General features: G+C 50.0%; 1 protein-coding gene across 3 annotated transcripts in view; it reads right to left on the bottom strand.

Moving 5' to 3' along the window:
• Positions 1–23290, bottom strand: part of DIP2B (disco interacting protein 2 homolog B) — a 596277-nt gene extending 572987 nt beyond the window's left edge. For all 3 annotated transcript variants that reach the window (XM_030198260.1, XM_030198261.1, XM_030198262.1), the window contains exon 1: positions 23154–23290. In XM_030198260.1, coding sequence (XP_030054120.1) covers positions 23154–23241 — 88 coding nt within the window. In that variant the 5' untranslated portion in view covers positions 23242–23290. The remainder of the gene's footprint in view (positions 1–23153) is intronic.
• Positions 23291–24241: the final 951 nt, after the last annotated feature.

Genomic DNA, 24241 nt, shown 5'->3' with positions numbered 1-24241 from the left:
TAAATATGACCAAAACCGAGCTTCTCATTTTCCCCCCCAAACCCACCTCCCCGCTCCCCCCCGTTTTCTATTTGTTGATGGCTCTCTCATTCTCCCTGTCTCCTCAGCTCGAAACCTTGGGGTCATCTTTGACTCTTCTCTCTCCTTCTCTGCTCATATCCAGCAGATTGCCAAGACCTGTCATTTCTTTCTTTACAACATGCGTAAAATCCGCCCCTTTCTTTCCGAGCACTCTACCAAAACCCTCATCCACACCCTTGTCACCTCTCGTTTAGACTACTGCAATCTGCTTCTTGCTGGCCTCCCACTTAGTCACCTCTCCCCTCTCCAACCGGTTCAAAATTCTGCTGCCCGTCTCGTCTTCCGCCAGGGTCCCTTTACTCATACTACCCCTCTCCTCAAGACCCTTCACTGGCTCCCTATCCGTTTTCGCATCCTGTTCAAACTTCTTCTACTAACCTATAAATGTACTCACTCTGCTGCTCCCCAGTATCTCTCCACACTCGTCCTTCCCTATACCCCTTCCCGTGCACTCCGCTCCATGGATAAATCCTTCTTATCTGTTCCCTTCTCCACTACTGCCAACTCCAGACTTCGTGCCTTCTGTCTCGCTGCACCCTACGCCTGGAATAAACTTCCTGAGCCCCCTACGTCTTGCCCCATCCTTGGCCACCTTTAAATCTAGGCTGAAAGCCCACCTCTTTAACATTGCTTTTGACTCATAACCACTTGTAACCACTCGCCTCCACCTACCCTCCTCTCTTCCTTCCCGTTCACATTGATTTCATTTGCTTACTTTTTTTTTTTTGTCTATAAGATTGTAAACTCTTTGAGCAGGGACTGTCTTTCTTCTATGTTTGTGCAGCGCTACGTATGCCTTGTAGCGCTATAGAAATGCTAAATAGTGGTAGTAGTACATTGACGACCCAGCCCAGAGATTGCAGTACTGAGACCACTCTGGCTGTAGCTTGATGGCTCTCTGTTGCGGAGTCCGCTCTGATGAGCCAGTCGTCTAGGTACGGGTGAACCCAGATACATTCTCGCCTGAGAAAAGCAGCTAATACCACCATTACCTTGGAAAAGGTTCGGGGAGCTGTGGCGAGGCCAAAAGGCAAGGCCCGAAACTGGAAATGTTTTTCCCATCACCGCAAACCGCAGAAACTTCTGGTGCGGATTTCCAAATAGGAATGTGCAAGTAAGCTTCTTTCAGGTCCAGAGACGTGAGAAACTCTCCTGGCTGTACCGTCGCACTGACGGAGCACAGGGTTTCCACGTGAAAATGCCGCACTCTTAGGGACTTGTTTAATTCTTTTAAGTCCAGAATAGGGCGAAAATACCCACCTTTTCGCAGCACCACAAAGTAAATGGAGTAGCGGCCGCAGCCGAAATCGGCAGGAGGCACCAGGGGAAACCACCCCAATGTGAATCAAGCCTTGTAAGGTCTCCTCTACCGCCACCCGTTTGGCGGAAGAACCGCATCGGGACTCCACAAACACGTCTCTTATCGGGGCATCGAATTCTATTCGGTATCCTTCTCTGATCAGGTCCAAGACCCACTGATCTGAGGTAATCTTGGCCCACTCCTCGAGAAAGAGGGAAAGACGTCCTCCTATAACATGAATCGAGGAGGGGGCCGGCGCACCCTCATTGAGAGGATCGCCCTTGAACTCCAGGTCTTGAGCCTGCTGCTGCGCAACGTTTGTCCGAGCGAAAGGAGTTCCTCTGCTGAAAACCGGCCACGAGAAGTGGACCCAGCAGAATGCCCCGGGCAGTAACTTCTAGCTTCCCGGAAGCGAGGTCTATAAGAGGAGTGAACCGCCTGACCCTTGGAGGGAGGCCGCAGCCTATCCTCGGGTAAGCGCTGGGGTTTAGCATCTCCCAGGCCTTTCACAATTTTCTCCAACTCCTCACCAAACAGGAGAAGGCCTTGAAAAGGCAACTTCACCAACCTTTGCTTAGACGCCATGTCCGCCGCCCAATGCCGTAGCCACAGAAGACGGCGAGCCACCACTGCTACAGCCATCTGTTTAGCCGAAGCTCTGACAATATCATAAAGGGCGTCAGCCAAAAAGGACAAGGCCAACTCCATTCGCGGAGCCACTTCAGACAAGGGCTCCGCTCCATCACCGGGCTGTTCCACTGCCTGTTGCAACCATGCCAGGCAGGCTCCAGCAGCATAACAACTGCATGCAGACGCCCGAATAGAAAGACCAGCAATTTCAAAGGACCGTTTAAGTGCTGATTCCAGTCTACGGTCTTGCATGTCCTTCAGGGCAACACCTCCTTCAACCGGGAGGGTAGTTCTCTTTGTCACAGCTGTGACTAGGGCATCCACCTTAGGCATTGCAAAGCGAGCCAAATGCTCCTCACTCAGAGGGTATAATTGCCCCATAGCCCTGGAAACTTTCAAAGGTCCTTCAGGGTCAGCCCATTGAGCTGAAATAAGCTCTTGGATGGAGTCATGCAAAGGAAAGGCTTGAGCAGGCTTTTTGGTACTTGCCATCCTCGGATTTCCAGAGGAGGCCATGCCACTCCCAGGATCTTCAATAGAGAGGACCTGTAAGACAATCTGAAATAAGCGCTGGCAGCTCCTCGTGGTGGAAAATTCTCACCGCAGACGGATCATCTGGATCTAGTGGCCCTTCTGCACCTTCCTCTGGTTCCTCTGGCCACGAGGGCCTGCTAGACCCCTCAGAGTCACCACATCCCGACCACGGGGGGGGGGGGGGGTGCGCCACTCTCTGAAGGGGAATTTACCCTTCTGCGCTTCTCTTGCGGCCAGCTATCAGGGAAAAACGCCTCAGAGGGCAATCCCAGGCCTGCATCCACCGGAGGGGCAGTAAGGGGGGCCGTAGAAAACCCCTGTGGCTGAGCTCTTTTAAGCATATATGCATTATGAAGCAATAATACAAAGTCAGGGGAGAAAAAATCGCCCTGGGCAACCGGTTCCAATCCGGGGCTAGTAGCTCTTTGGCCAGCCTCAACTTGAGGGCCCCCTCCGGTCTCCAGACCCTCCGCCTCAGCGGGGGTCACGCCTTATGGTGCTTTCAAAATGGCGCCCGCTGCCAGCTCCACCGAGCGGGAAGAATCATCGCTCGCCATGCTCGGGCCGGCTCTTATGCCTGAACAGCACGTTTTACAGAGCCCTGCTGCTGATCTGCGCTTGCCACACTTGGAACAGCGCTTAACACTCTCTGCAGCCATCGCCAAAAAACGGCAGAAAATTCAAAATGGCGGCTTCGCGCCAAAAAACGTCCCGATCGCGGGCCCTCCCCAGAGGAGTCAGAAAACACTCTTACCTCACTGGACCGAGTATACAAGCTCCGGTTACGCTGTAGAAACTGAAGAAAACCTCGTGCTTTTTTTTTTTTTTTTTTTTTTTTTTTTAACGCTGTGAGGAAAGTAGAGAAAACAGCAAAAGAGGCAATCAAATCATCAAATCAACTCCGGAGGTACAGAACAGTGGGAAAGGCAGGGAAAGGCGAACCAATGTGCCTGCATCCACCAAGTATAGAGTGGGAAAGAGCAGGGAAAAATGAAACTAATGTGCTCACATCCACTGGGGGGATGGGTAAGGGCTAACCTATGTGCCTTCAAAGTGAAGCTGCTATAGCCTCTAACACCCCCCGGCTAACAACTGGCAAGCCAGGAGCCATCCCCAGGCAGATTTTTTAAGAAGCTTGATCAAGCTGCAACCACCCTGCTTGGGGAGATAGAGAATAATGAAGAGGCAGTGGAGCTAGCTGACCATGTGGCACTGTGAAATTTGAGTGCTCTCTATCTCCCCCTGCTGGTTGATGGACACAACCCAAACGTAATTGCTTCATCTGCTTGATGACAAGGAACTGATTGATTATACCATCATAAGCTCTTGAACTAGAAGAAAACAGAAGTGCTTCAAATTGGTCACACAACCAATTTGGAGTGGCCTAGTGGTTAGGGTGGTGGACTTTGGTCCTGGGGAACTGAGGAACTGAGTTCGATTTCCACTTCAGGCACAGGCAGCTCCTTGTGACTCTGGGCAAGTCACTTAACCCTCCATTGCCCCATGTAAGCCGCATTGAGCCTGCCATGAGTGGGAAAGCAAGGGGTACAAATGTAACAAAAATAAAAAATATTAGAGAATATTACATTGCTGCTTTCTCAGAAATGGAGGACTGGAATAGTCTAGTGTATTAAGAGCAGTGGGTGGAGAATCAGGGTTCAAATTCCACTGCTACTCCATGCAGTCTTGGGCAACTCTCTTAGAGGTCCTTTTACATGCTAACACACACTTCAATGCAGCTTAAAATGGCGTACCAGGGATGCACACAGGCATGCTGCAAAAACTGCCAAATTAGAACAGGCTAACCATGTGCTAAATATATTTTTATTTTTGGAGGGAATATGTCTGGGGCAGAGGGGGTATTCCTGTACGAACCAGTTAATGCAACTACATTACTGAGTGCTAACTGGTTAGAGAAAAAAATACTGTACCACTTCAGTCTTTACTGCCTACTAAATGGGTGGCGATTTCTATTATTCTTTTGAAAGATCATGTGCTAATGCCACTAATAGAACATCAGGCTAATTTACAGCTACTGTAAATGGCCTTAGCATGCAGGAAAACTCCGCATATAGGTACAGTAAGGCCACTTTTTTTTTTTTTTACCACAGCTTAATAAAAATGTCCCTTAACCATCTAATGTCTCAGAAATGGAAGTCTGGAATAAACTAGTGTATTACCGTAGAGCAGAGGACATTTCTCTGATAAGAGAACACTATTTTGCTTTGCGCTTTGGGAACTTAAAGACTGGGGTTTAAAGGAGGAATTGTAGGTTACTGATAGGCAGAATAAAAATATAAAAAAGCAAATTTTATCAACTAATCGCCATAGTCTTTTCCCCTTAGTTTTAAAACTTTAACTTTGTACCACAGCATTAACAGACAGCCTCTAGCAGGCACTGCAGGATCTAGTGTAGTCCTCCCGCCCACCCCTAGGGTAACGTCATTTATAGTCAGTTATTGTAATTAGGGTAACAAGCAAGGAGTGCTCTTACAGAGTTTTAAATACATTTCATTACCATCTAAGAAAAACACTAAATAAATCACACAATATACTATCAGGCTCATTTTCAAAGCACTTAGCCTCCCAAAGTTCCATAGAAACCTATGGAACTTAGCCTCCCAAAGTGCTTTGAAAATATGCCTCTCTATAAACTAAAACACATTTTTATATTGGGTTAATATCCTTAATACTGTAGCAAGTTTAAAATTATTGAAAAACTCAAAAATACTAAGCAGTCCAGCAGCGAGAGGGGTGCTATCCAGTCTTTTGCATTTGAGTGTCACATGTAGTGGAGGAGTGGCCTAGTGGTTAGGGTGGTGGACTTTGCTCCTGGGGAACTGAGGAACTGAGTTCGATTCCCACTTCAGGCACAGGCAGCTCCTTGTGACGCTGGGCAAGTCACTTAACCCTCCATTGCCCCATGTAAGCCGCACTGAGCCTGCCATGAGTGGGAAAGCGCAGGGTACAAATGTAACAAAAATAAAATAAATGTATGATTATCTCCCAGTTGGTGAGATGTCATGTGTGTGTGCCCGATGCAAAGAGCTCCTAGCTCTCAGAGAACGGGTCCATTCTCTTGAGGCTAGAATAGCAGACTGGGTGGAGCTGAGGGAGACAGAGAGGTACATAGATGAGAACTACAGGGATGTTGTAGAGAAGTCCCACAGTCTGGTAGCCCCTGTGCTACCTTGGAGGAGGGAGGTCTAGAAGGAGAGCATCATCCTGGTGAAGTAGGAAGTACTCCTGTAGCCAGGACCTGCCCACCAGGGGATGTACTACCCTCTCGCACCGAGGATATGTCTCCAAGTGCTGCCCCAGGAGGGAAGGGTTAGGACAGTTGTTGTAGTTGGTGATTCAATCATTAGGCATATAGAAAGCTGGGTGGCTGGTGGACGCGAGAATCGCCTGGTGACTTGCCTGCTTGGTGCAAAGGTGGCAGACCTCACGCGTCACCTAGATAGGGTTTAGATAGTGCTGGGTAGGAGCCAGCTGTCTTGGTACTGTGGGTACCAATGACATAGGAAAATGTGGGAGAGAGGTTCTGGAAACCAAATTTAGGCTCTTAGGTAGAAAGCTCAAATCCAGAACCTCTAGGGTAGCATTTTCTGAATGGGCAGGGCCCAAGAGACAGGCAGAGCTCCGGAGTCTCAATATGTGGATGAGACGATGGTGCAGGGAGGAAAGTTTTAGATTTGTTAGGAACTGGGCAAGATTCTGGGGAAGGAGGAACCTATTCCGAAAGGATGGGCTCCACCTTAACCAGGGTGGGACCAGGCTGCTGGCATCGGCATTTAAAAAGGAGATAGAGCAGCTTTTAAACTAGAAACTGTGGAAAGGCCGACAGTCGCTCAAAAGCTGCAGAAAATCAAGGATGCTGCCCACCGAAGCGCTAAAGGGATCCAAACCCTTTCCGCGCACCAATCTTCAAATAAACGCCAGACGCATAGGCCGAAGAAGTAGACTGCTTGTGAGCCTGAAGCAGGATAGTAATAACAGAATCCGAATAGCCCTTCTTCCTCAAACGAGACCTCTCAAGGGTCAGGCCGTAAGACCAAAGTGGGAGGGATCGTCCATGGCTACCAGTCCCTACCGGAGAAGACCCCTCTCCTGCAGAAGCCGCAGCGGCTGGCCGTCCAGAAGACTGATGTCGGCATACCAAGGACGCCTGGGTCAGTCCGGAGCCACCAAAATCACTCTGCCGTGATGAGTCGCTACTTTTCTCAGCAGACAGCCCAACATCGGCCAAGGAGGAAAGACATACAGGATTCCCTCTACCGGCCACGGTTGAAGTAGGTCATTCAGACTTAACGAACACTGCTGCCTGAGACGACTGAAGAACTGTGGAACCTTGGCATTGTCCTTCGTGGCCATCAGGTCCATGCAAGGAAGGCCCCAACGCCGCACCACTAGTTGGAACGCGGTGGCAGACAGCTCCCACTTGCCGGGATCCAAAACATGACGACTGAGAAAGTCGGCTTCTACGTTGAGGACCCCGGCAATGTGGGCGGCTGAGAAGTAAGTCAGGTGCCACTCTGCCTAGACCATCAAGAGGCTGCATTCCTTGGCCAGATGGCTGCTGCAGGTCCCCCCCCTGCCTGTTGATATAAGCTACAGTCATCGCATTGTCGGAGAAGACTCGGACCGCTGCCCCCTTCAGGAATGGGAAAACGATTTCAGGAGCTAACCGCACCGCCCGAAGCTCCAGAAAATTGATGGTCCAGCGGGACTCCTGCAGTGATCACGTACCCTGAGCTAAATGGCCCCTGAAATGGGCCCCCCAGCCCGACAGGCTACCATCCGTTGTCACTACATCCCACTGCAGAATGGGAGAGGGCATTCCCTGAGACAGAGACCGGGGGCAGAGCCACCATCTCATGCTCCGTCTGGCCTCCAACATCCAAGACAGTCTGACTTGGTAAGCCTCGGACACCAGAGAACAGCGAGAGAGCAGAGACCTCTGAAGTGGACGCATCTGACCTCGTGCCTAACGGACTACCTCCATGGCCGCTGTCATGGACCCTAGAAGCTGGACGTAGTCCTAAACCCGTGGCCTGGAGGCCAAGAGAAGGGAACGTACCTGCCTCACTCACCGCAGGTCGGTCAGAAAGACCCGAGCCCGCTGGATATCGAATAGAACACCTAAGTATTCCAGGCGCTGAGAGAGGATCAGCAGCTCTTCTCAAAATTGATCACCCATCCCAAGAACTGAAGCAGCCTGACAACAGTGGAAGTCGCTTCCAAGCTGTCCTGGTAGGACGACGCGCGAATTAGCCAGTCGTCCAGGTAAGGGTACATCAAACACCCTGCTTCCGGAGGAAGGCTGCCACCATTACCATCACTTTGGAGAAGGTCCGTGGGGCCATAGCAAGGCCAACTGGGAGCGTCCGAAACTGGAAGGGCTGACCCAGTACCTCGAAACAAAGGAACTGCTGATGGAGGCCCCAAATTGGAATATGAAGGTATGCTTCTTTGAGATCGAGAGAGGTGAGAAACTCACCCTCCCGCACGGAGGCAATGACGGACCTGAGGGTTTCCATTCGAATGTACGTAACCCGCAGGCACTTGTTGACACTCTTGAGGTCCAGAATGGGCTGAACCATGCCTCCCTTCTTGGAAACCACAAAATAGATGGAGTACCTCCCCTGTCCGCGCTCGAACAGCACGGGCACAATGGCCTGAAAAGACAGTAACGCCTGAACGGTGGATTTGACTTGTGCCTCTCGGACAGAACCTCAACACGGAGACTGTAAGAAGAGGGGCAACCGGGCGGCAGAATTCTAACCGGTAACAGTCACGCAGTATATCCAGCACCCACTGATTTGAGGTGATGGAGGCCCACGTGTCCTGGAACACCTGAAGATGTCCCCCTATCGGACTGAACGCGTGGACCAACGTACCATCACTGCGACTGTCGGGCAGGAGGACCTGTCTGACCTGACTTGACGGTCCCCTTCCTGTCCCCCCGAAAGGACGACTGACGGGGCTGAAACTCAGGCCACTGCCCAAAGGCCGGACGACCTGGTCTGTATATCTTACTGTCCTGAAACCGAGAGAACCCGGACAGCAGACCAGACGACCTAAGCCGGTCAGGCAGCCGCTGAGGTCTAGACTCTCTGAGCTCTTTCACCAGATTACTCAAGTCCTCGTCAAACAGTAACTTCCCCCGAAAGGGCAGCTTGACCAACCAGGCTTTGGACGCCGCATCCGCAGACCATGCCAGGAGCCACAACTGTCTCCTTGCAGAGACCGACGATGACAAACCCTTGGCCGAAGCCCTAAACATGTCGTACACGGCGTCCGCTAGATAAGCGAGACCTGCTTCCATCCTAGCCGCCCACAAGCCACTCCTGGTCCCCCAACCTTTGATGGCATTGCAGACAGGCACGGACCACAAAGGAACTGCAAATTGCAGCCTGCAAGCCCAAGGCAGCCACCTCAAAGGCCTGTTTCAGGGCCTGCTTCAATTTCCTATCCTGAAGGTCCTTTAAGGCCACCCCACCTTCCACAGGCAAGGTCGTCTTCTTGGTGACCGCTGTCACCAAAGAATCCACCTTAGGAATGCCCAACTTCTCCCTTTCCTCCGGAACAAAAAGGGTAGGGACAGGCCATGGCTCTCCCCATTTGCAGACCCGCCTCGGGGGTATTCCACTCCGCAGAGATTAAGGTAAAATTATGTATCATACCTGATAATTTTCTTTCCATTAATCATAGCTGATCAATCCATAGACTGGTGGGTTGTGTCCATCTACCAGCAGGTGGAGATAGAGAGCAATCCTTTTGCCTCCCTATATGTGGTCATGTGCTGCCGGAAACTCCTCAGTATGTCGATATCCAAGCTCCATCCGCAGGACTCAGCACTTAGAGAATTACACCCACAAAGGGACACTCTGCCCAGCTCACCACCGCCGAAACGGGGGAGGGGAATTAACCCAGCTCATCCCCACAAGTGGGGGAGGGGAATCCGTCCAGCTCATCCCTGCAGAGCAGGGGAGGGACACCACCCCGCCGATGCGGGGGGGATCTGGCTTATCCTGCAACCGCAACCGCAGGAGGAGCTGACTGACCCTAACACCGCCGAAACGGGAGGGGTACAAAGCTGCCCTACAGCCGCACGAAGCGGGAGGGAGCGCTGGCAGAATTTATGTCTCAATCCAGCCCCGTAAAAAGGAGGGGAGAGGAATGCAGCAGCTCACTGTAACACAAACTCGTCTCAACTCTTGAAGAATCCAATTGAAAAAACTTGAACACGAAGTCCTCCTGAACAGGAACTGAAGACTAAACTCGAACCTGAAATGCAACCAGAATATAAACAGTACAGATATCTGGGAGGGGCTATGGATTGATCAGCTATGATTAATGGAAAGAAAATTATCAGGTATGATACATAATTTTACCTTCCATATCATCATGCTGATCAATCCATAGACTGGTGGGATGTACCGAAGCAGTACTCACCCAGGGCGGGACATTGAAATCCCTGACCGCAACACTGAAGCTCCAAACCGGGCCTCCGCCAAGAAGCCACAGTCAAGCAGTAATGCCTGGAGAAGGTATGGGCCGATGCCCAAGTTGCCGCCTTGCATATCTCTTCCAAGGAGACGGACCCGGCCTCTGCCATCGAGGCCGCCTGAGCTCTAGTGGAGTGAGCCTTCAGCTGAATAGGCGGCACCTTCCCCGCGGCCACATAAGCCGCTGCAATGGCTTCCTTGACCCATCTTGCCACTGTAGGCTGAGCAGCCTGCAGACCCTTACGAGGACCTGCAAACAGGACAAACAGATGATCCGATTTCCGGAAATCATTGGTCACCTCCAAGTACCTGATGATGACTCGTCTCACATCCAGATATTTGAGAGCAGAGTATTCCTCTGGGTAGTCCTCCCTACGAAAGGTAGGGAGACAGAGCTGCTGATTCACATGGAAGCGAGAAAATCTTGGGCAGGAAGGAAGGCACTGTGCGAATCGTCACTCCTGCCTCAGTGAACTGCAGAAAAGGCTCTCGACATGAGAGTGCCTGGAGCTCGGAAACTCTTCTGGCTGAAGTGATAGCCACCAAAAAGACTGCTTTCAACGTCAGGTCTTTCAGAGATGCTCTCGACAAGGGTTCAAAAGGCGGCTTCTGCAAGGCTCTTAGCACCAGGTTGAGATTCCACGCAGGCACCACTGAGTGCAGAGGAGGGCGCAGGTGATTAACTCCCTTGAGAAAGCGTACCACATCTGGCTGCGAAGCCAGGGAAGCACCCCTCAGGCGGCCCCTGAAGCAAGCCAGAGCCGCTACCTGGACTTTAAGGGAACTGAGCGACAGGCCTTTCTCCAGACCTTCTTGCAGGAACGCCAGCACTGAAGAAACTGGAGCAGTGAAGGGAGAAAGTGAGCCTGCTTCACACCACGCTGCAAAGGTACGCCAAACCCTGGCGTAAGCAGTAGAAGTAGAGCGCTTCCTCGCTCTCAGCATAGTGGCGATGACCTTGTCTGAGAAGCCCTTCTTCCTCAGACGCTGCCGCTCAATAGCCAGGCCGTAAGACCAAAGGGGGAGGGATCCTCCATCACCACGGGACCCTGATGCAACAGGCCCTGCTCCACTGGCAGCCGCAGAGGGTCGTCCACTGAGAGCCTGATCAAGTCCGCATACCAGGAACGTCTGGGCCAGTCCGGACCCACCAGGATTATTCGGCCTGGATGCTTTGCCACCCGGTCTAGTACCCTGCCCAACATGGGCCAGGGCGGGAACACATAGAGAAGCTCCTGTGTCGGCCACTGTTGGAGAAGAGCATCTACTCCCAGAGATCGAGGGTCCTGTCCTCTGCTGAAAAAGCGCGGCACTTGGCAATTGGCCGATGACGCCATCAGATCTAGGCTCGGCTGGCCCCAGCGCTTCGTGATGTCCAAGAACGCCTGAGCCGATAACTGCCACTCTCCGGGATCCAAGGTATGGCGACTGAGAAAGTCCGCCTTGACATTCATGACTCCGGCAATGTGGGCCGCTGACAGCTGTTCCAGGTTCGCTTCCGCCCACTGGCATAGATTCATGGCTTCCTTGGCTAGAGGGGCGCTCTTGGTACCTCCCTGGTGGTTGACATAGGCCACAGCCATGGCATTGTCCGACAGGACCCGTACTGGCTTCAACGCCAGTACCGGGAGGAACTCCAAAAGCGCCAACCGAATGGCTCTGAGCTCCAGGAGGCTGATAGACCACTTTGCCTCTGCAGGAGACCAGAGCCCCTGCGCTGTCCTTCCCAAGCAGTGGGCTCCCCAGCCCGTCAAAGAGGCGTCCGTCGTGACGACAATCCACTCTGGGGTCACAAGAGGCATCCCTGCAGACAACTTGTCTGTCTTCAGCCACCAGCTCAGCGCCTTGCGCACTGCTGGGTCCAAGGGAAGGCGCACAGCATAATCCTCCGACACCGGAGTCCAGCGCTGCAGCAGAGAGTGTTGTAGTGGTCTCATATGAGCCCTGGCCCAGGGCACTACTTCCATCGTGGCCGTCATAGAGCCCAACAGCTGCACATAGTCCCAAGCCCGAAGCGGAGAGGCTACTAGGAACTGGTCCACCTGAGCCTGAAGTTTGACAATCCGATTGTCCGGCAGGAACACTCTGCCCACTTGGGTGTCGAATCGAACTCCCAGATACTCCAGGGACTGAGTCGGGCGCAGCTGGCTTTTCTCCCAGTTGATGATCTACCCCAGGGAGCTCAAAAGAGCAATCACCCGGTCCATAGCTTTGCCGCACTCTGCATAAGAGGGGGCTCGGATCAAACAGTCGTCCAGATAAGGATAGACTTGTACTCCTTCCTTTCGCAGGAAGGCCGCGATGACCACCATTACTTTGGAGAAGGTCCGAGGAGCAGTAGCCAACCCGAACGGGAGGGCTCTGAACTGGAAGTGTCGGCCCAGGACTGCAAAACGCAGAAAGCGTTGATGAGGAGGCCAGATGGGAATATGCAAGTACGCTTCCTTGATGTCCAAGGATGCCAGGAACTCCCCTGCCTTCACTGCCGCTATAACAGAGCGGAGAGTCTCCATGCGAAAGTGCCGAACTTTCAAGGCCCGATTGACCCCTTTGAGGTCGAGGATAGGCCGGACAGAACCTCCTTTCTTTGGTACCACAAAGTAAATGGATTAACGTCCCTTGCCAAGCTGATTTTCTGGCACCGGAACGACCGCACCCAGGCAGATCAGGTTGTCCAAGGTCTGCTGCACTGCCACAGCTTTGACCGGAGACTTGCAGGGAGAGAGTACAAACCCGTCTCTTAAGGGTCGGCAGAACTCTAGCTTGTAGCCGTCTCTGATGACTTCCAGCACCCAAGCATCTGAAGTTACCCTAGTCCACTCGCCCAGAAACAAGGACAGGCGTCCTCCAATCTGCACTGGGCCATGGACCAGGACCCCGTCATTGGGTACGAGACCCTGGGGGAGGACCGGAGGGCGCACCTCCGGGACGGCGGTCTCTGCGAAAGGAATGCTGCTTGGGGGAGAAGTTCCTCTTGAAGGAAGAGAGGGCAGAGGAGCCCGACTTGCCCGGGCGGTACCGACGGGCTTCTTGAAACCGTCCTCTGTAGATACCGGGGCGAGCACTGGCCCGAGCCCTGACCTCTGGTAACCTCTTGCCCTTAGACGTGCCGAGATCAGTCACAATTTTGTCCAGCTCGACCCCAAAGAGCAGCTTGCCTTTAAAAGGCAACTTAGCCAGGCGGGACTTAGAGGCGTGGTCAGCAGACCAATGTTTCAGCCACGCAGAGACTGTCTGAGCCATACCTTTAGCCGAGGCTCTCAAGACATCATACAGTAAGTCTGCCAAATAAGCCAAGCCCGATTCCAGGGCCGGCCAATCAGCCCTCAAGGAAGGATCCGAGGGGGAAGCCCGCTGCACAATCGTCAGGCACGCCCTGGCCACATAGGAGCCGCAAACTGAGGCCTGCAAACTTAAGGCAGCAGCCTCGAAGGACGACCTTAAGGCCGCCTCCAATCTTCTGTCTTGGGCGTCCTTTAGGGCCGTGCCACCTTCCACCGGCAACGCCGTTTTCTTACTCACCGCAGTGATTAAAGAATCCACGGTAGGCCAAGGAAAGGCCTCCCGTTCACTTTCAGGCAAAGGATAGAGGCGGGACATAGCCCTAGCCACTTTGAGGCTCGCATCCGGGACATCCCATTGAGCCGAAATTAAGCTGTGCATGGCATCATGCACGTGGAAGGTTCTAGGCGGGCGCTTCGTCCCCAGCATAATGGCGGAGCCAACAGGGGCTGAGGGAGAGACGTCCTCTGGAGAGGAAATCTTCAAAATGCTCATGGCCTGCACTAACAGGTTGGGCAAATCCTCTGAGCGAAAGATCCGCGCTGCAGAGGAGTCATCCGCTCCATCCGAGCAGGAATCCGTCTCCTCCAAGGAATCCCCAAAGGACCGTTGGGAGAACTCAGATACGCTGCCCTCATCTACATCAGAGGATACAGAGTCCTCTAAGGCCTGGGAATCCACACGAGGGCGTTTACTTCCGGGGGCCTCAACCCCTTTATCGGACAAGGGAGCAGGGGCAGCGTTTTGCATAAGGAAGGCCTGATGCAGCAGCAAAATAAACTCGGGGGAGAAACCCCCCAGACTGTGCACTTCAGCAGCCTGGGCCACAGCCCTAGACGCACCCTCAACCGGCGCTCGCAAGAGCGGGGGAGAAACATGCTGCGCATCCAAGATGGCGTCCGGCGCGACACTCCGCGAAGGAGCCGCGCGGGAACAACGGCGCTTAACTTTAGCCGCTTTTTTGCCGTCACCCAAATCAAGGGCGGCTATGGCATTAACGTCTCCCAGCTCAAGGGCGGCCCAAGAAGATGCCGTCCGAGCAGAGTGGCCGGCCAAGATGGCGGAGGCGAGCAGCAGGGGATGGGCGTTTATGGCGGGAAAAACCGCCGCACCGGAGGAAGACCCGGGACACTGACCGGCCTCCAAACTGACACCCAACAAGGGCGAATCAGACTTTAAGACCCCCGCATCCCCGCTAGAAGCGCACACGCGGTCCGGGGAGCAATTCTTCGCGCCCTCGCCCTCCGACGCCATAGGCCACGTGGAGATCGATCGGGGAACCCCCTGCCCGCTATAAAAAGGTAAAAATTACCTGCTTCTCGTTCCGAGCTGTAACGAACTGGTGTCCCAGTGAGTAGCTGCAATAAACGTTTAAATAAACGTCGAAATAAACGCCCTTAAGAACATCCAAAATTTTTTTTTTTTACGGAGCCAGCGGGAGGGGGGAGAAAAGGAGGGACCTGGCGCCACCAGGTTTGCACTTGCTCAAGAAGAGCCCTCAACCCCAGGTACTCAACAAAACCTAAAAATTAGGCTTGGAGACCTAGCCAGAGCTGCTGCTGTGTGTGACCACCACCTGCTGAGATAGAGAACATACTGAGGAGTTTCCGGCAGCACATGACCACATATAGGGAGGCAAAAGGATTGCTCTCTATCTCCACCTGCTGGTAGATGGACACAACCCACCAGTCTATGGATTGATCAGCATGATGATATGGAAATCCTGAATATATGGATGCATGGGAACGCCTTAGAGATACTCCTAAGTCCCCGCATGGGACCAGACTGCTGGGAACCTGAAGAATACCCCCCAGGTTCAGATATGGAGAGAGCCAACAAGGACTCTGAAATCAACGCACCCAATTCATCTTTTTGAAAACGTCGGAGCACCAGAGGGTCATCCCCGTCTCCCGAGGGGAGCTCCCCCTCTTCTAAAGGCTCCAGGACTGCAGGGCCTCCGCGTCTGACCCCAGAGAAATGGGTGAACAACCCTCCAAAGGGTCATCCAACAGGATAGGCCAGTCTCTTGGAAGGAGGGGCTGAGTCCGACTCCGCACCCCCCGGAGTAGGCAGAGCAGAGCAGCGCCCCCCCCCCCCCCCCCCTGCTTCAAGAAAAATGCCTGGTGCATTAACAAGACAAATTCAGGGGAAAAAGGCATACCCTGATCAGGTAAGCCCCCTGCTGCGACTGCCCCTTTTCTCTGCCACCAGCAGAGCACGTTCCCTGACCGCAGAGAACAAAATGGCCAAAGTTTCTGCCTCCGCCAGAGAGGAGTCGCCAAGAGATCCCCCCGGGGACCCAGAGTGCTGAGGGGATACCGGTCTGCACACCGTGCAGCAGCCCAAGTGTCTACCCCCACAGGAGGAGCAGCTCTTCACCAACTCAGAAGGGACCAACATGCTGCCGCGCCAAAAAACACTCGGTCAGAAGCCCGACTCTCAAGAGAACACTGCAAACCTCTAATTCACTCCCTCTTCTTTTTTTTTTTTTTTTACTTTTGGCGCTAGTGTTTAATAGAACAAAAGGTGTGCCACGGGAACCGCGTGACCATTACCACGGCCCGCTAACAGATCCCCAACTCACCACCTGAATCCTGAAACAGGTGCGCACCTCCTCACCTCCACAGCCAGAACCGACACCGCCGGACTGGAGCCGTTCTGATATGGCCAGAAGAAACGTGGCTCTCTCTTTTTTTTTGTTGTTGCTGCACAGACACTGCCACAAGAGAGGCTCAGGAGGAAAATAAAGGGAAGAAAGCCTCCAGGCGGGAGCAAGAAAGGAACCCAGCACCACCAGGTATGTCTAAATTTCCTCAGGTGTGATTCAACTGGGAACCAGTCACCAACCGGACCAGGAGAAACCAACTGAACACAGAGAGAAACGAAGTATGTCCATCCACCTGCTGGAGATAGAAGATACTGAGGAACTGGGCAGCTAAGCACGTGCCTAGGTAGTAGTGCTCAGGTCTGGATTTTCTATCTCCACATGCTGGTCGATGGACATAACTACCCACTTGTCCTGGAATAGTGGGATAGAACATAATGGAAAGGGGCAATCAGGGAAGACAAAGTCGTAGCAGAGAGATTAAATTAATTCTTTGCTTCGGTCTTCACCAAGGAAGATTTGGGAGAGATACCGGTGCAAGAAATGGTATTCAAAGCTGACGTGTAAGAGAAAGTGAATGAAATCTCTGTAGACCTAGAGGATGTAATGGGGCAATATGACAAATCTCCTGGACCGGATGGTATTCATCCCAGAGTACTGAAAAAACTGAAAAATGAACTTGCGGAACTATTGTTAGTAATATGTAATTTATCCTTAAAATCAAATGTGGTACCGGAAGGTTGGAGGGTGGCCAATGTAACGCTGATTTTTTTAAAAGGTTCCAGAGGAGATCCGGGAAATTATAGACCGGTGAGCCTGACGTGGGTGCCAGGCAAAATGGTAGAGACTATTATAAACAACAAAATTACAGAGCATATTCAAAAGCATGGATTAATGAGACAAAGCCAGCATGGATTTAGTGAAAGGAAATCTTGCCTCACCAATCTATTACATTTCTTTGAAGGGGTGAACAAACATGTGGATAAAGGGGAACCGGTTGATATTGTGTATCTGGATTTTCAGAAGGCGTTTGACAAAGTACCTCATGAAAGACTCCAGATGAAATTGGAGAGTCATGGGATAGGAGGTAGTGTTATATTGTGAATTAAAAACTGGTTAAAAAGATAGAAAACGGAGAGTAGGGTTAAATGGTCAGTATTCTCAAAGGAGAAGGGTAGTTAGTGGGGTTCCCCAGGGGTCTGTGCTGGGACCGCTGCTTTTTAACATATTTATAAATGACCTAGAGATGAGGATAACTAGTGAGGTAATTAAATTTGCTGATGACACAAAGTTATTCAAAGTAGTTAAATCGCAGGAGGATTGTGAAAAATTAGAAGAGGACCTTACGAGACTAGGAGACTGACATTTAATGTGAGCAAGTGCAAAGTGATGAATGTGGGAAAGAGGAACCCGAATTATAGCTACGTCATGCAAGGTTCCACGTTACCAGTCGAGGACCAAGAAAGGGATCTAGGTGCTGTCGATGATACGTTGAAACCTTCTGCTCAGTGTGCTGCGGTGGCTAAGAAAGCAAATAAAATGTTAGGTACTATTAGGAACGGAATGGAAAACAAAAATGAGAACGTTATAATGCCTTTGTATCACTCTATGGTGCGACCACACCTCAACTAGTGTTCAATTCTGGTCGCCACATCTCAAAAAAGATATAGTGGAATTAGAAAAGGTGAAGAGAAGGGTGATGAAAATTATAAGGGGGATGGGACAACTTCCCTATGGAGGAAAGGCTAAAGCGGCTAGGGTTCTTCAGCTGGGAGAACAGACGGCTGAGGGGAGATATGATAGAGGTCTATAAAATAATGAATGAAGTGGAACGGGTAGACGTGAAGTGTCTGTTTAGGCTTTCCAAAAATACTAGGACTAGGGGGCATGCGATGAAGCTACAAAGTACTACTACTACTTATCATTTCTATAGCGCTACTAGACGTACGCAGCGCTGTACACTTGAACATGAAGAGAGAGACAGTCCCTACTCGACAGAGCTTACAATCTAATTAGGACAAACAGGACAAACAAGAGATAAGGGAATATTAAAGTGAGGATGATAAAATAAGGGTTCTGAACAAGGGTTAGGAGTTAAAAGCAGCATCAAAAAAAGTGGGCTTTTAGCTTAGATTTGAAGACGGCCAGAGATGGAGCTTGACGTACTGGTTCAGGAAGTCTATTCCAGGTATATGGTGCAGCAAGATAAAAGGAACGGAGTCTGGAGTTAGCAGAGGAGAAGAAGGGTGCAGATAAATCCTTGGAGATGAGAGAGGTTCTGTGCGATTGGGGAACGGCGGAGGTGGTCCCTCTTCACAAAAGTAGTGACAGGGAAGAAGCTGGAAAACTACAGGCCGGTAAGCCTCACTTCGATTATTGGAAAGTAATGGAAGCGATGCTGAAGGACAAGATAGTGAATTTCCTGGAAGCCAATAACTTGCAAGATCCGAACAACATGGTTTTACCAAAGGTAAATCGTGTCAAACAAAATCTCATTGAATTCTTTGACTGGGTGACTGGAGAATTGAATCAAGGACATGCTATGGACGTAATCTACTTAGATTTCAGCAAAGCTTTTGACACAGTTCCCACAGGAGGCTCTTGAATAAACTGGAAAGGTTGAAGATAGGACCTGAAGTGGTTAACTGGATTAGGAACTGGTTGACGGACAGAAACCAGAGGGTGAAAAGTAGTAAATTTAAAACGAATTGGAGAAAAGTTTTCTTCACAACATGTAATTCAACTCTGGAATTCGTTGCCAGAAAATGTGGTAAAGGCAGTTAGCTTAGCAGAGTTTAAAAAAAGTTTGGAAGGCTTTCTAAAGAAAGGTCAATAGACCATTATTAAAATGGCCTTGAGGAAAATATTTCTGGGATAAGCAACATAAAATGTTTTGTACTTTTTTGGGGATCTTTCCAGGTACTTGTGACCTGGATTGGCCACTGTTGGAAACAGGATGCTGGGCTTGATGGACCTTTGGTCTGTCCCAGTATGGCAATACTTATGTACTAGGTACAAACAGTCTATCAAATAGTCTAAGGAAAGGAAATTCCTACTGAATCTGAATTTAAGTTGCCTTGAGCTAGTACTGAAAAAGCATGAACTAAATCTAAAGTCCTCTCCTCAGGTCACTTCACTGGCTTCCGATCAGATACCGCATTCAATTCAAGCTTCTCCTTCTTACCTACAAATGCACTCAGTCTGCTGCCCCTCACTATCTTTCTACCCTCATCTCCCCTTACGTTCCCGCCCGTAACCTCTATTCACAGGATAAATCCCTCCTCTCAGTACCCTTCTCCACCACCGCCAACTCCAGGCTCCGCTCATTCTGCCTCGCCTCACCCTATGCTTGGAACAACCTTCCTGAACCCTTATGCCAAGCCCCCTCCCTGCCCGTCTTCAAGTCTTTGCTTAAAGCCCACCTCTTCAATGCTGCGTTCGGCACCTAACCCTTGCAGTTCACTGAATCCAGATTGCCCCAATTTGACTGCCCCTATCGGACCGACCGTTCACTTGTCTATTAGATTGTAAGTTCTTTGAGCAGGGACTGTCTCTCTTTGTTAAATTGTACAGCGCTGCATAACCCTAGTAGCGCTCTACAAATGTTAAGTAGTAGTAAGCTCCATGAAGTGCAACATCTTGGGCCTCTTTTGGATTAATCTGATTTTAAGTCAGTTGTTCAAGTAATAATAATCCACTCCAGATGGGGTATTAGTAACACTATTTACTTGTGTCTCCTTACCTTTCTATTTTGTGCATTACAGATTATTCAGAATGCAGCAGCATATCAACAATTGCTTTCAGATCAGTTCTCTTGTTTTCAGGGAAGTGCACTAGCTCCATATTGCTTGGAGAATTAAAAATCTGCAATACTGCTTTAAAAGTACATTCACTAGAAGTGAAAAACACACTACAACTTGGCAGTCTCTTGTGGTATAAGGATAGGCTTTAGTTCCCTGAGGTCTTCTGTTTTTTTGTGAACATCTCTGGGAAAACATGACTAAAATCGAATCAGAATTGAGATATATCAGTTCCATGCTTAATTTAGCTTATTAACTAATCTATGATTTTCTAACCTCCTGTATAACAAAAATGAACTCTGTTTTTGTTAAGGGCCTCTTACAAGACGCTAGTGGCTCCCGGTGCGGTAACGCCAACACACAGGAACCACCACCAAAGCTTGCTAAAAGAGGCCCTAATGCTCAGATGATCAGAAGCAAACGCAAGCATTACAGGCTGTTAGCGCCATACTAGCACCTGCGTTTGCTACAGCCCCATGATCAGAGCCCCCAAACAAGTGAAACATGCTTGGGGCTCTGAACGCAACTAGCATGCAAAACAGGGCTCTTAGCACAAGTATCATGCAAATGCATGCTAAATGTATTCCTCCCCAATGATCAGCGAGCCAAACATTGGCACACTGTCCACAGCAAACCCTACACCAGCTCGGAACTGGTGTTAGGGTTTGCAGACCATTGGGAAGGAATAGTGAGCCCTGTTCAGCATGCATTTGCATGCTAGCAGCCCACACACACACACAGGTTCAAGGGGGGGCTGGAGTTCCGATGGGTATCCAGCCCCCCTAACATCCCCTCAAATGGAGCCCTGGTGGCCCAGTGGACCGCGAGTCAATTTCCCCCCTCCTCCAACCTGATGGTCTAGTTGCCCTTCCCTACCCCCTACCATTGTTGGAGGAGGAAGGTGGCCTCCGTCCTCTTCCATCAGCGCCGTCTCAAAAATGGTGGCACCCAGCTCTGCCCAGAGCATCCTGGGATGCACTACGCATGGCTTCACACCATATAGTATGATGCACTGGGCAGGGCTGAGCGCTGCCATTTTCAAGGCAGTGCTGATGGGCGCGAAGGGAGGCTACCTCCCTCCTCCAACCAAGGCAAGGGGTGGGGAAGGGCCACTAGACCACCAGGTCAGGGGGGGGAGGAATTGACTCGCAGCCCACTGGGGCTCCATTTGAGGGGATGCTGGGGGGGGGGGGGGTTAGGGGAACTGGAGCGCCAGCCCACCTATTACTGTCAGGGGGACTAGAGGTCCATCAGACCTCCAGCCCCCGAGTCACTTGGTTTTGACAGCGTGCTTAAATTTGCATGCCATTATCTCTGATCATAAGGGTGGTAAAGCCCTGCGCTGCTGCAGTGCTATTTTTACAGCGTTGTTTGAAACAGCGCGGGGCTTTCGATCATCTGCATATAAAAATTTTGGAGAGACTGTTTCCGATGACTTGTCATGTTTTCCCAGACACAGTCATAGATACATTTAGCTTAAGCCACTACAGATGTGTTCTGTGTGTTTATTTTGTACATTTATAACAGTGAGACCTCAATTGACTATTCTGTTCTTTTATGAAGATTACATCTCCAAAAAGGCATAGACAAATGGAAGCAGTTTAGAGATGGCTACTACTATAGGATACACAGATCATACCATAAATCCCCTGAAATAAGATTATGGAGGCAAGACAGATATCAAAATACCTCAAGATAATGGAAAAATAGCAGGTTTTATTATTTACTGGAAAGAAAGTTGTATGACAGAAAATCATGATACGAGGCTCCAATAAATTAACAAGGATAATGTGAAGAACAGATTAAGAAAAGGGTGATGGATAAATAAAGCATCAAACAATTATATCAGGCTACAAGACAGTTTGGGCTAGGCACAGAGAAGCTTTGGCTGGGAAAAGTGTAGATCCAGGAAATCTGGTGAGCACTGTCGTATGTCAGTAGAAAGGGAAAATATGTGGGCCTTCTGGTCATTAACTGCTACGGTAGACTCTGTTGCATTCCATAACCACTATAATTCCCATTACTCCCTAGAAGGAATAGGGCATTGTGTCCTTGGCTTATTTATCTGGTGGTTGCTGCTAACTGGGTGGGGGGGGGGGGCATAATTTTATCCCCACTACAAACTATTAATGCAGATTCAGATATTGAGCGCTTGTCATTCCTATTCATGTTCTACATTAAAATTAAAGCAACTTGATGGATATTTCCAGAGCAGAACACTTTTTTTTGTTGTTCTTTTAAGCAGAAGTTCTAAAAATGTTCTAATGTGGGAGAGAGCCATGGAGATTGCAGTGTTATAGGCTTATGTAAAGGAAGAAAGAATACGATAGTAAATAAAAACCACAAGGCTTGATAAGCCATACATTCTCCCTTCCTGTTGCCATATCACAATGCCCATCCAAACTCTGACTGGATTTTCACTTCCTCCCAAAGTTCTTCAGGGCTTTCCTGGAAACTGGTGGTACTGTTTATGTTTCAGTTTTCTCTCTTGTGTTTTTCATATCATGTCTTCTTTTAAAAGTCCTTTTTATACCATCCTGGCACAATGTTGTTCCACATGACTACATCTTAATTTACACCTACTGTTCTTTTGAAGAAAATATGAAGCAATGGTTCTCTACAGGAATAATGTGGTAAACAAATGCCAGCATCGACATCAATTGGTGCGGGGAGGGGAGGCCATAAGTTTGAGGTGACAAACAAGGAACCATCTAAAAACGAGCTAAAGTCTCCATTCCCTAGCCTCTACCCGAACAGTCCCAAGCTGGTGAAAAGACATCTACTGACAAAGACACTCCAAACATGCTATAAAAGCAGAGCCCGGCTGGAATATATCACAAACACATCATCTGGGACGAATGAAAAAGCTTTCAGCCTAAAGTTTATTTAGAAAGGGTGAAAAAAGAGACCTCAGTGCTTATGCACAAATATAACAATAAAAACACGGAACAAAAAAAAAACGTTAAGCCATTTTCCTTTGTTACCTTTTTTACTCCCCATTTGTTTCACACATTTCAATAGAGGTAAAACGATCAACCTATGTACTGTCCCCACCCCACAAATAAGGCGGGTAGGGAAAAAGCACTGCAGTACAATAACCCCCCGAAACCCAAGCGAAGCTTATCAGCACTAGCACTGCAGCGAAAATGCAAAGCAGGAGCACAAAGAACACCTACAGCTGAGAGCAATATCCTGAAAATAATGAACCCGGCAGCGCGAGAACAGAAGCAAAGGCACAGCCCAAGCATCTACTTCCTATCACTACAAAAAGAAACCATTCAATACTGCCGCGCACTGCACACACCATAACAATCAGATTAATACTTGTTATCAGTATTATCATTCATCAATTAGTTATAATAAACCACGGGCTCACCAGCAAGCCAACCAAAACCGCGAAGCACACTCACCCTCCGACAGCTCCAACTCCAGCTCGGCCAGCTGCTCGCGTACATCCCTGGGCAGCGCAGCGGGCTCGGGACCGCTTCTCTCCGCCATGACGGGGCCGAGGCGGCACCAATTCAGCCAAGCGCACAACGGCCGCCCGCGTCCGCCATGAGCGCCACGTCACGTGACTACGCCGGCCCAAGCCCCGCCCCCAGCACCGCCTACCGGATGCGGGTTTGCACTGCGGTGTGTACTCCCTGGCGCCACCTGTTGGACACGGGAGGGAGGGAGGGAGGGATGGATGGTATCCCTCAGCACCACTTGTGCACAGGACGTGACTGCTGGGCACGACGAGGCGACAAGGTCGTGTGCTATTAGAAAGAAGGGTACTATTTCGAGATCAATGTAGCTTCCTCGTCCCAGAAGGCCCTGCAAGCTTTACTATTACCTGTGGCCGAATACCTCAAGCCTGCAGTTCACCTATGAGCCAGGAAACAATTAAACTAACCTCGCCTCCAAAGTCCTAGACCATGGCAGGGAAATAAAACTAAAAGGATTTTAAGACCCACTAACCAGACAGATAGTAAGTACAAGTTACTAGTTGTTTATTTAAACCCAATTTGGAGTATAGAAAAATGTTCTTAATCTTAACACATTAGGTTCTTTTGTAACATAAAAATACATTTATACATAAACTAATAGCATAATTTTCTTCTTACAGGTGCAGCAGTAGAACAACAGTGAAATCAACAGACAAGTATTAACCAAAGTATCTTATTTGTTCTCTCGCAATCTATTTTATATTCTGTGTCTCAAGAATCAATTATTTTTAATTACTTTGGCTTTTAGGTGTGAACACTCAGATTCAGTCTCTACAACAGGTAGGTCAGATTAAACTGTGACCTTTCAGTGTCCTTTTGCATAGGAGTGAAGACTTATCTTTGGCCCTTCTTTGAGCTTCTTTGTTCATCCCCCTTGTACGTTAGAGCTCAGGATCTTCTCTTTCAGTAGAGACAGGGCCGGTCAAACCCGGTAAGCGCCACAGAGGGGCGCCTGCCTTCAAGGGCGCCGCTGGGCCGCCACACCGCACCACCCTTGGTGCTTTAAAACT

The sequence above is a fragment of the Microcaecilia unicolor genome, chromosome 3, assembly GCF_901765095.1.
Source record: "Microcaecilia unicolor chromosome 3, aMicUni1.1, whole genome shotgun sequence".
Classification (NCBI taxonomy): Eukaryota; Metazoa; Chordata; class Amphibia; order Gymnophiona; family Siphonopidae; genus Microcaecilia; species Microcaecilia unicolor.
This window is presented reverse-complemented; position numbering and strand designations above follow the sequence as displayed.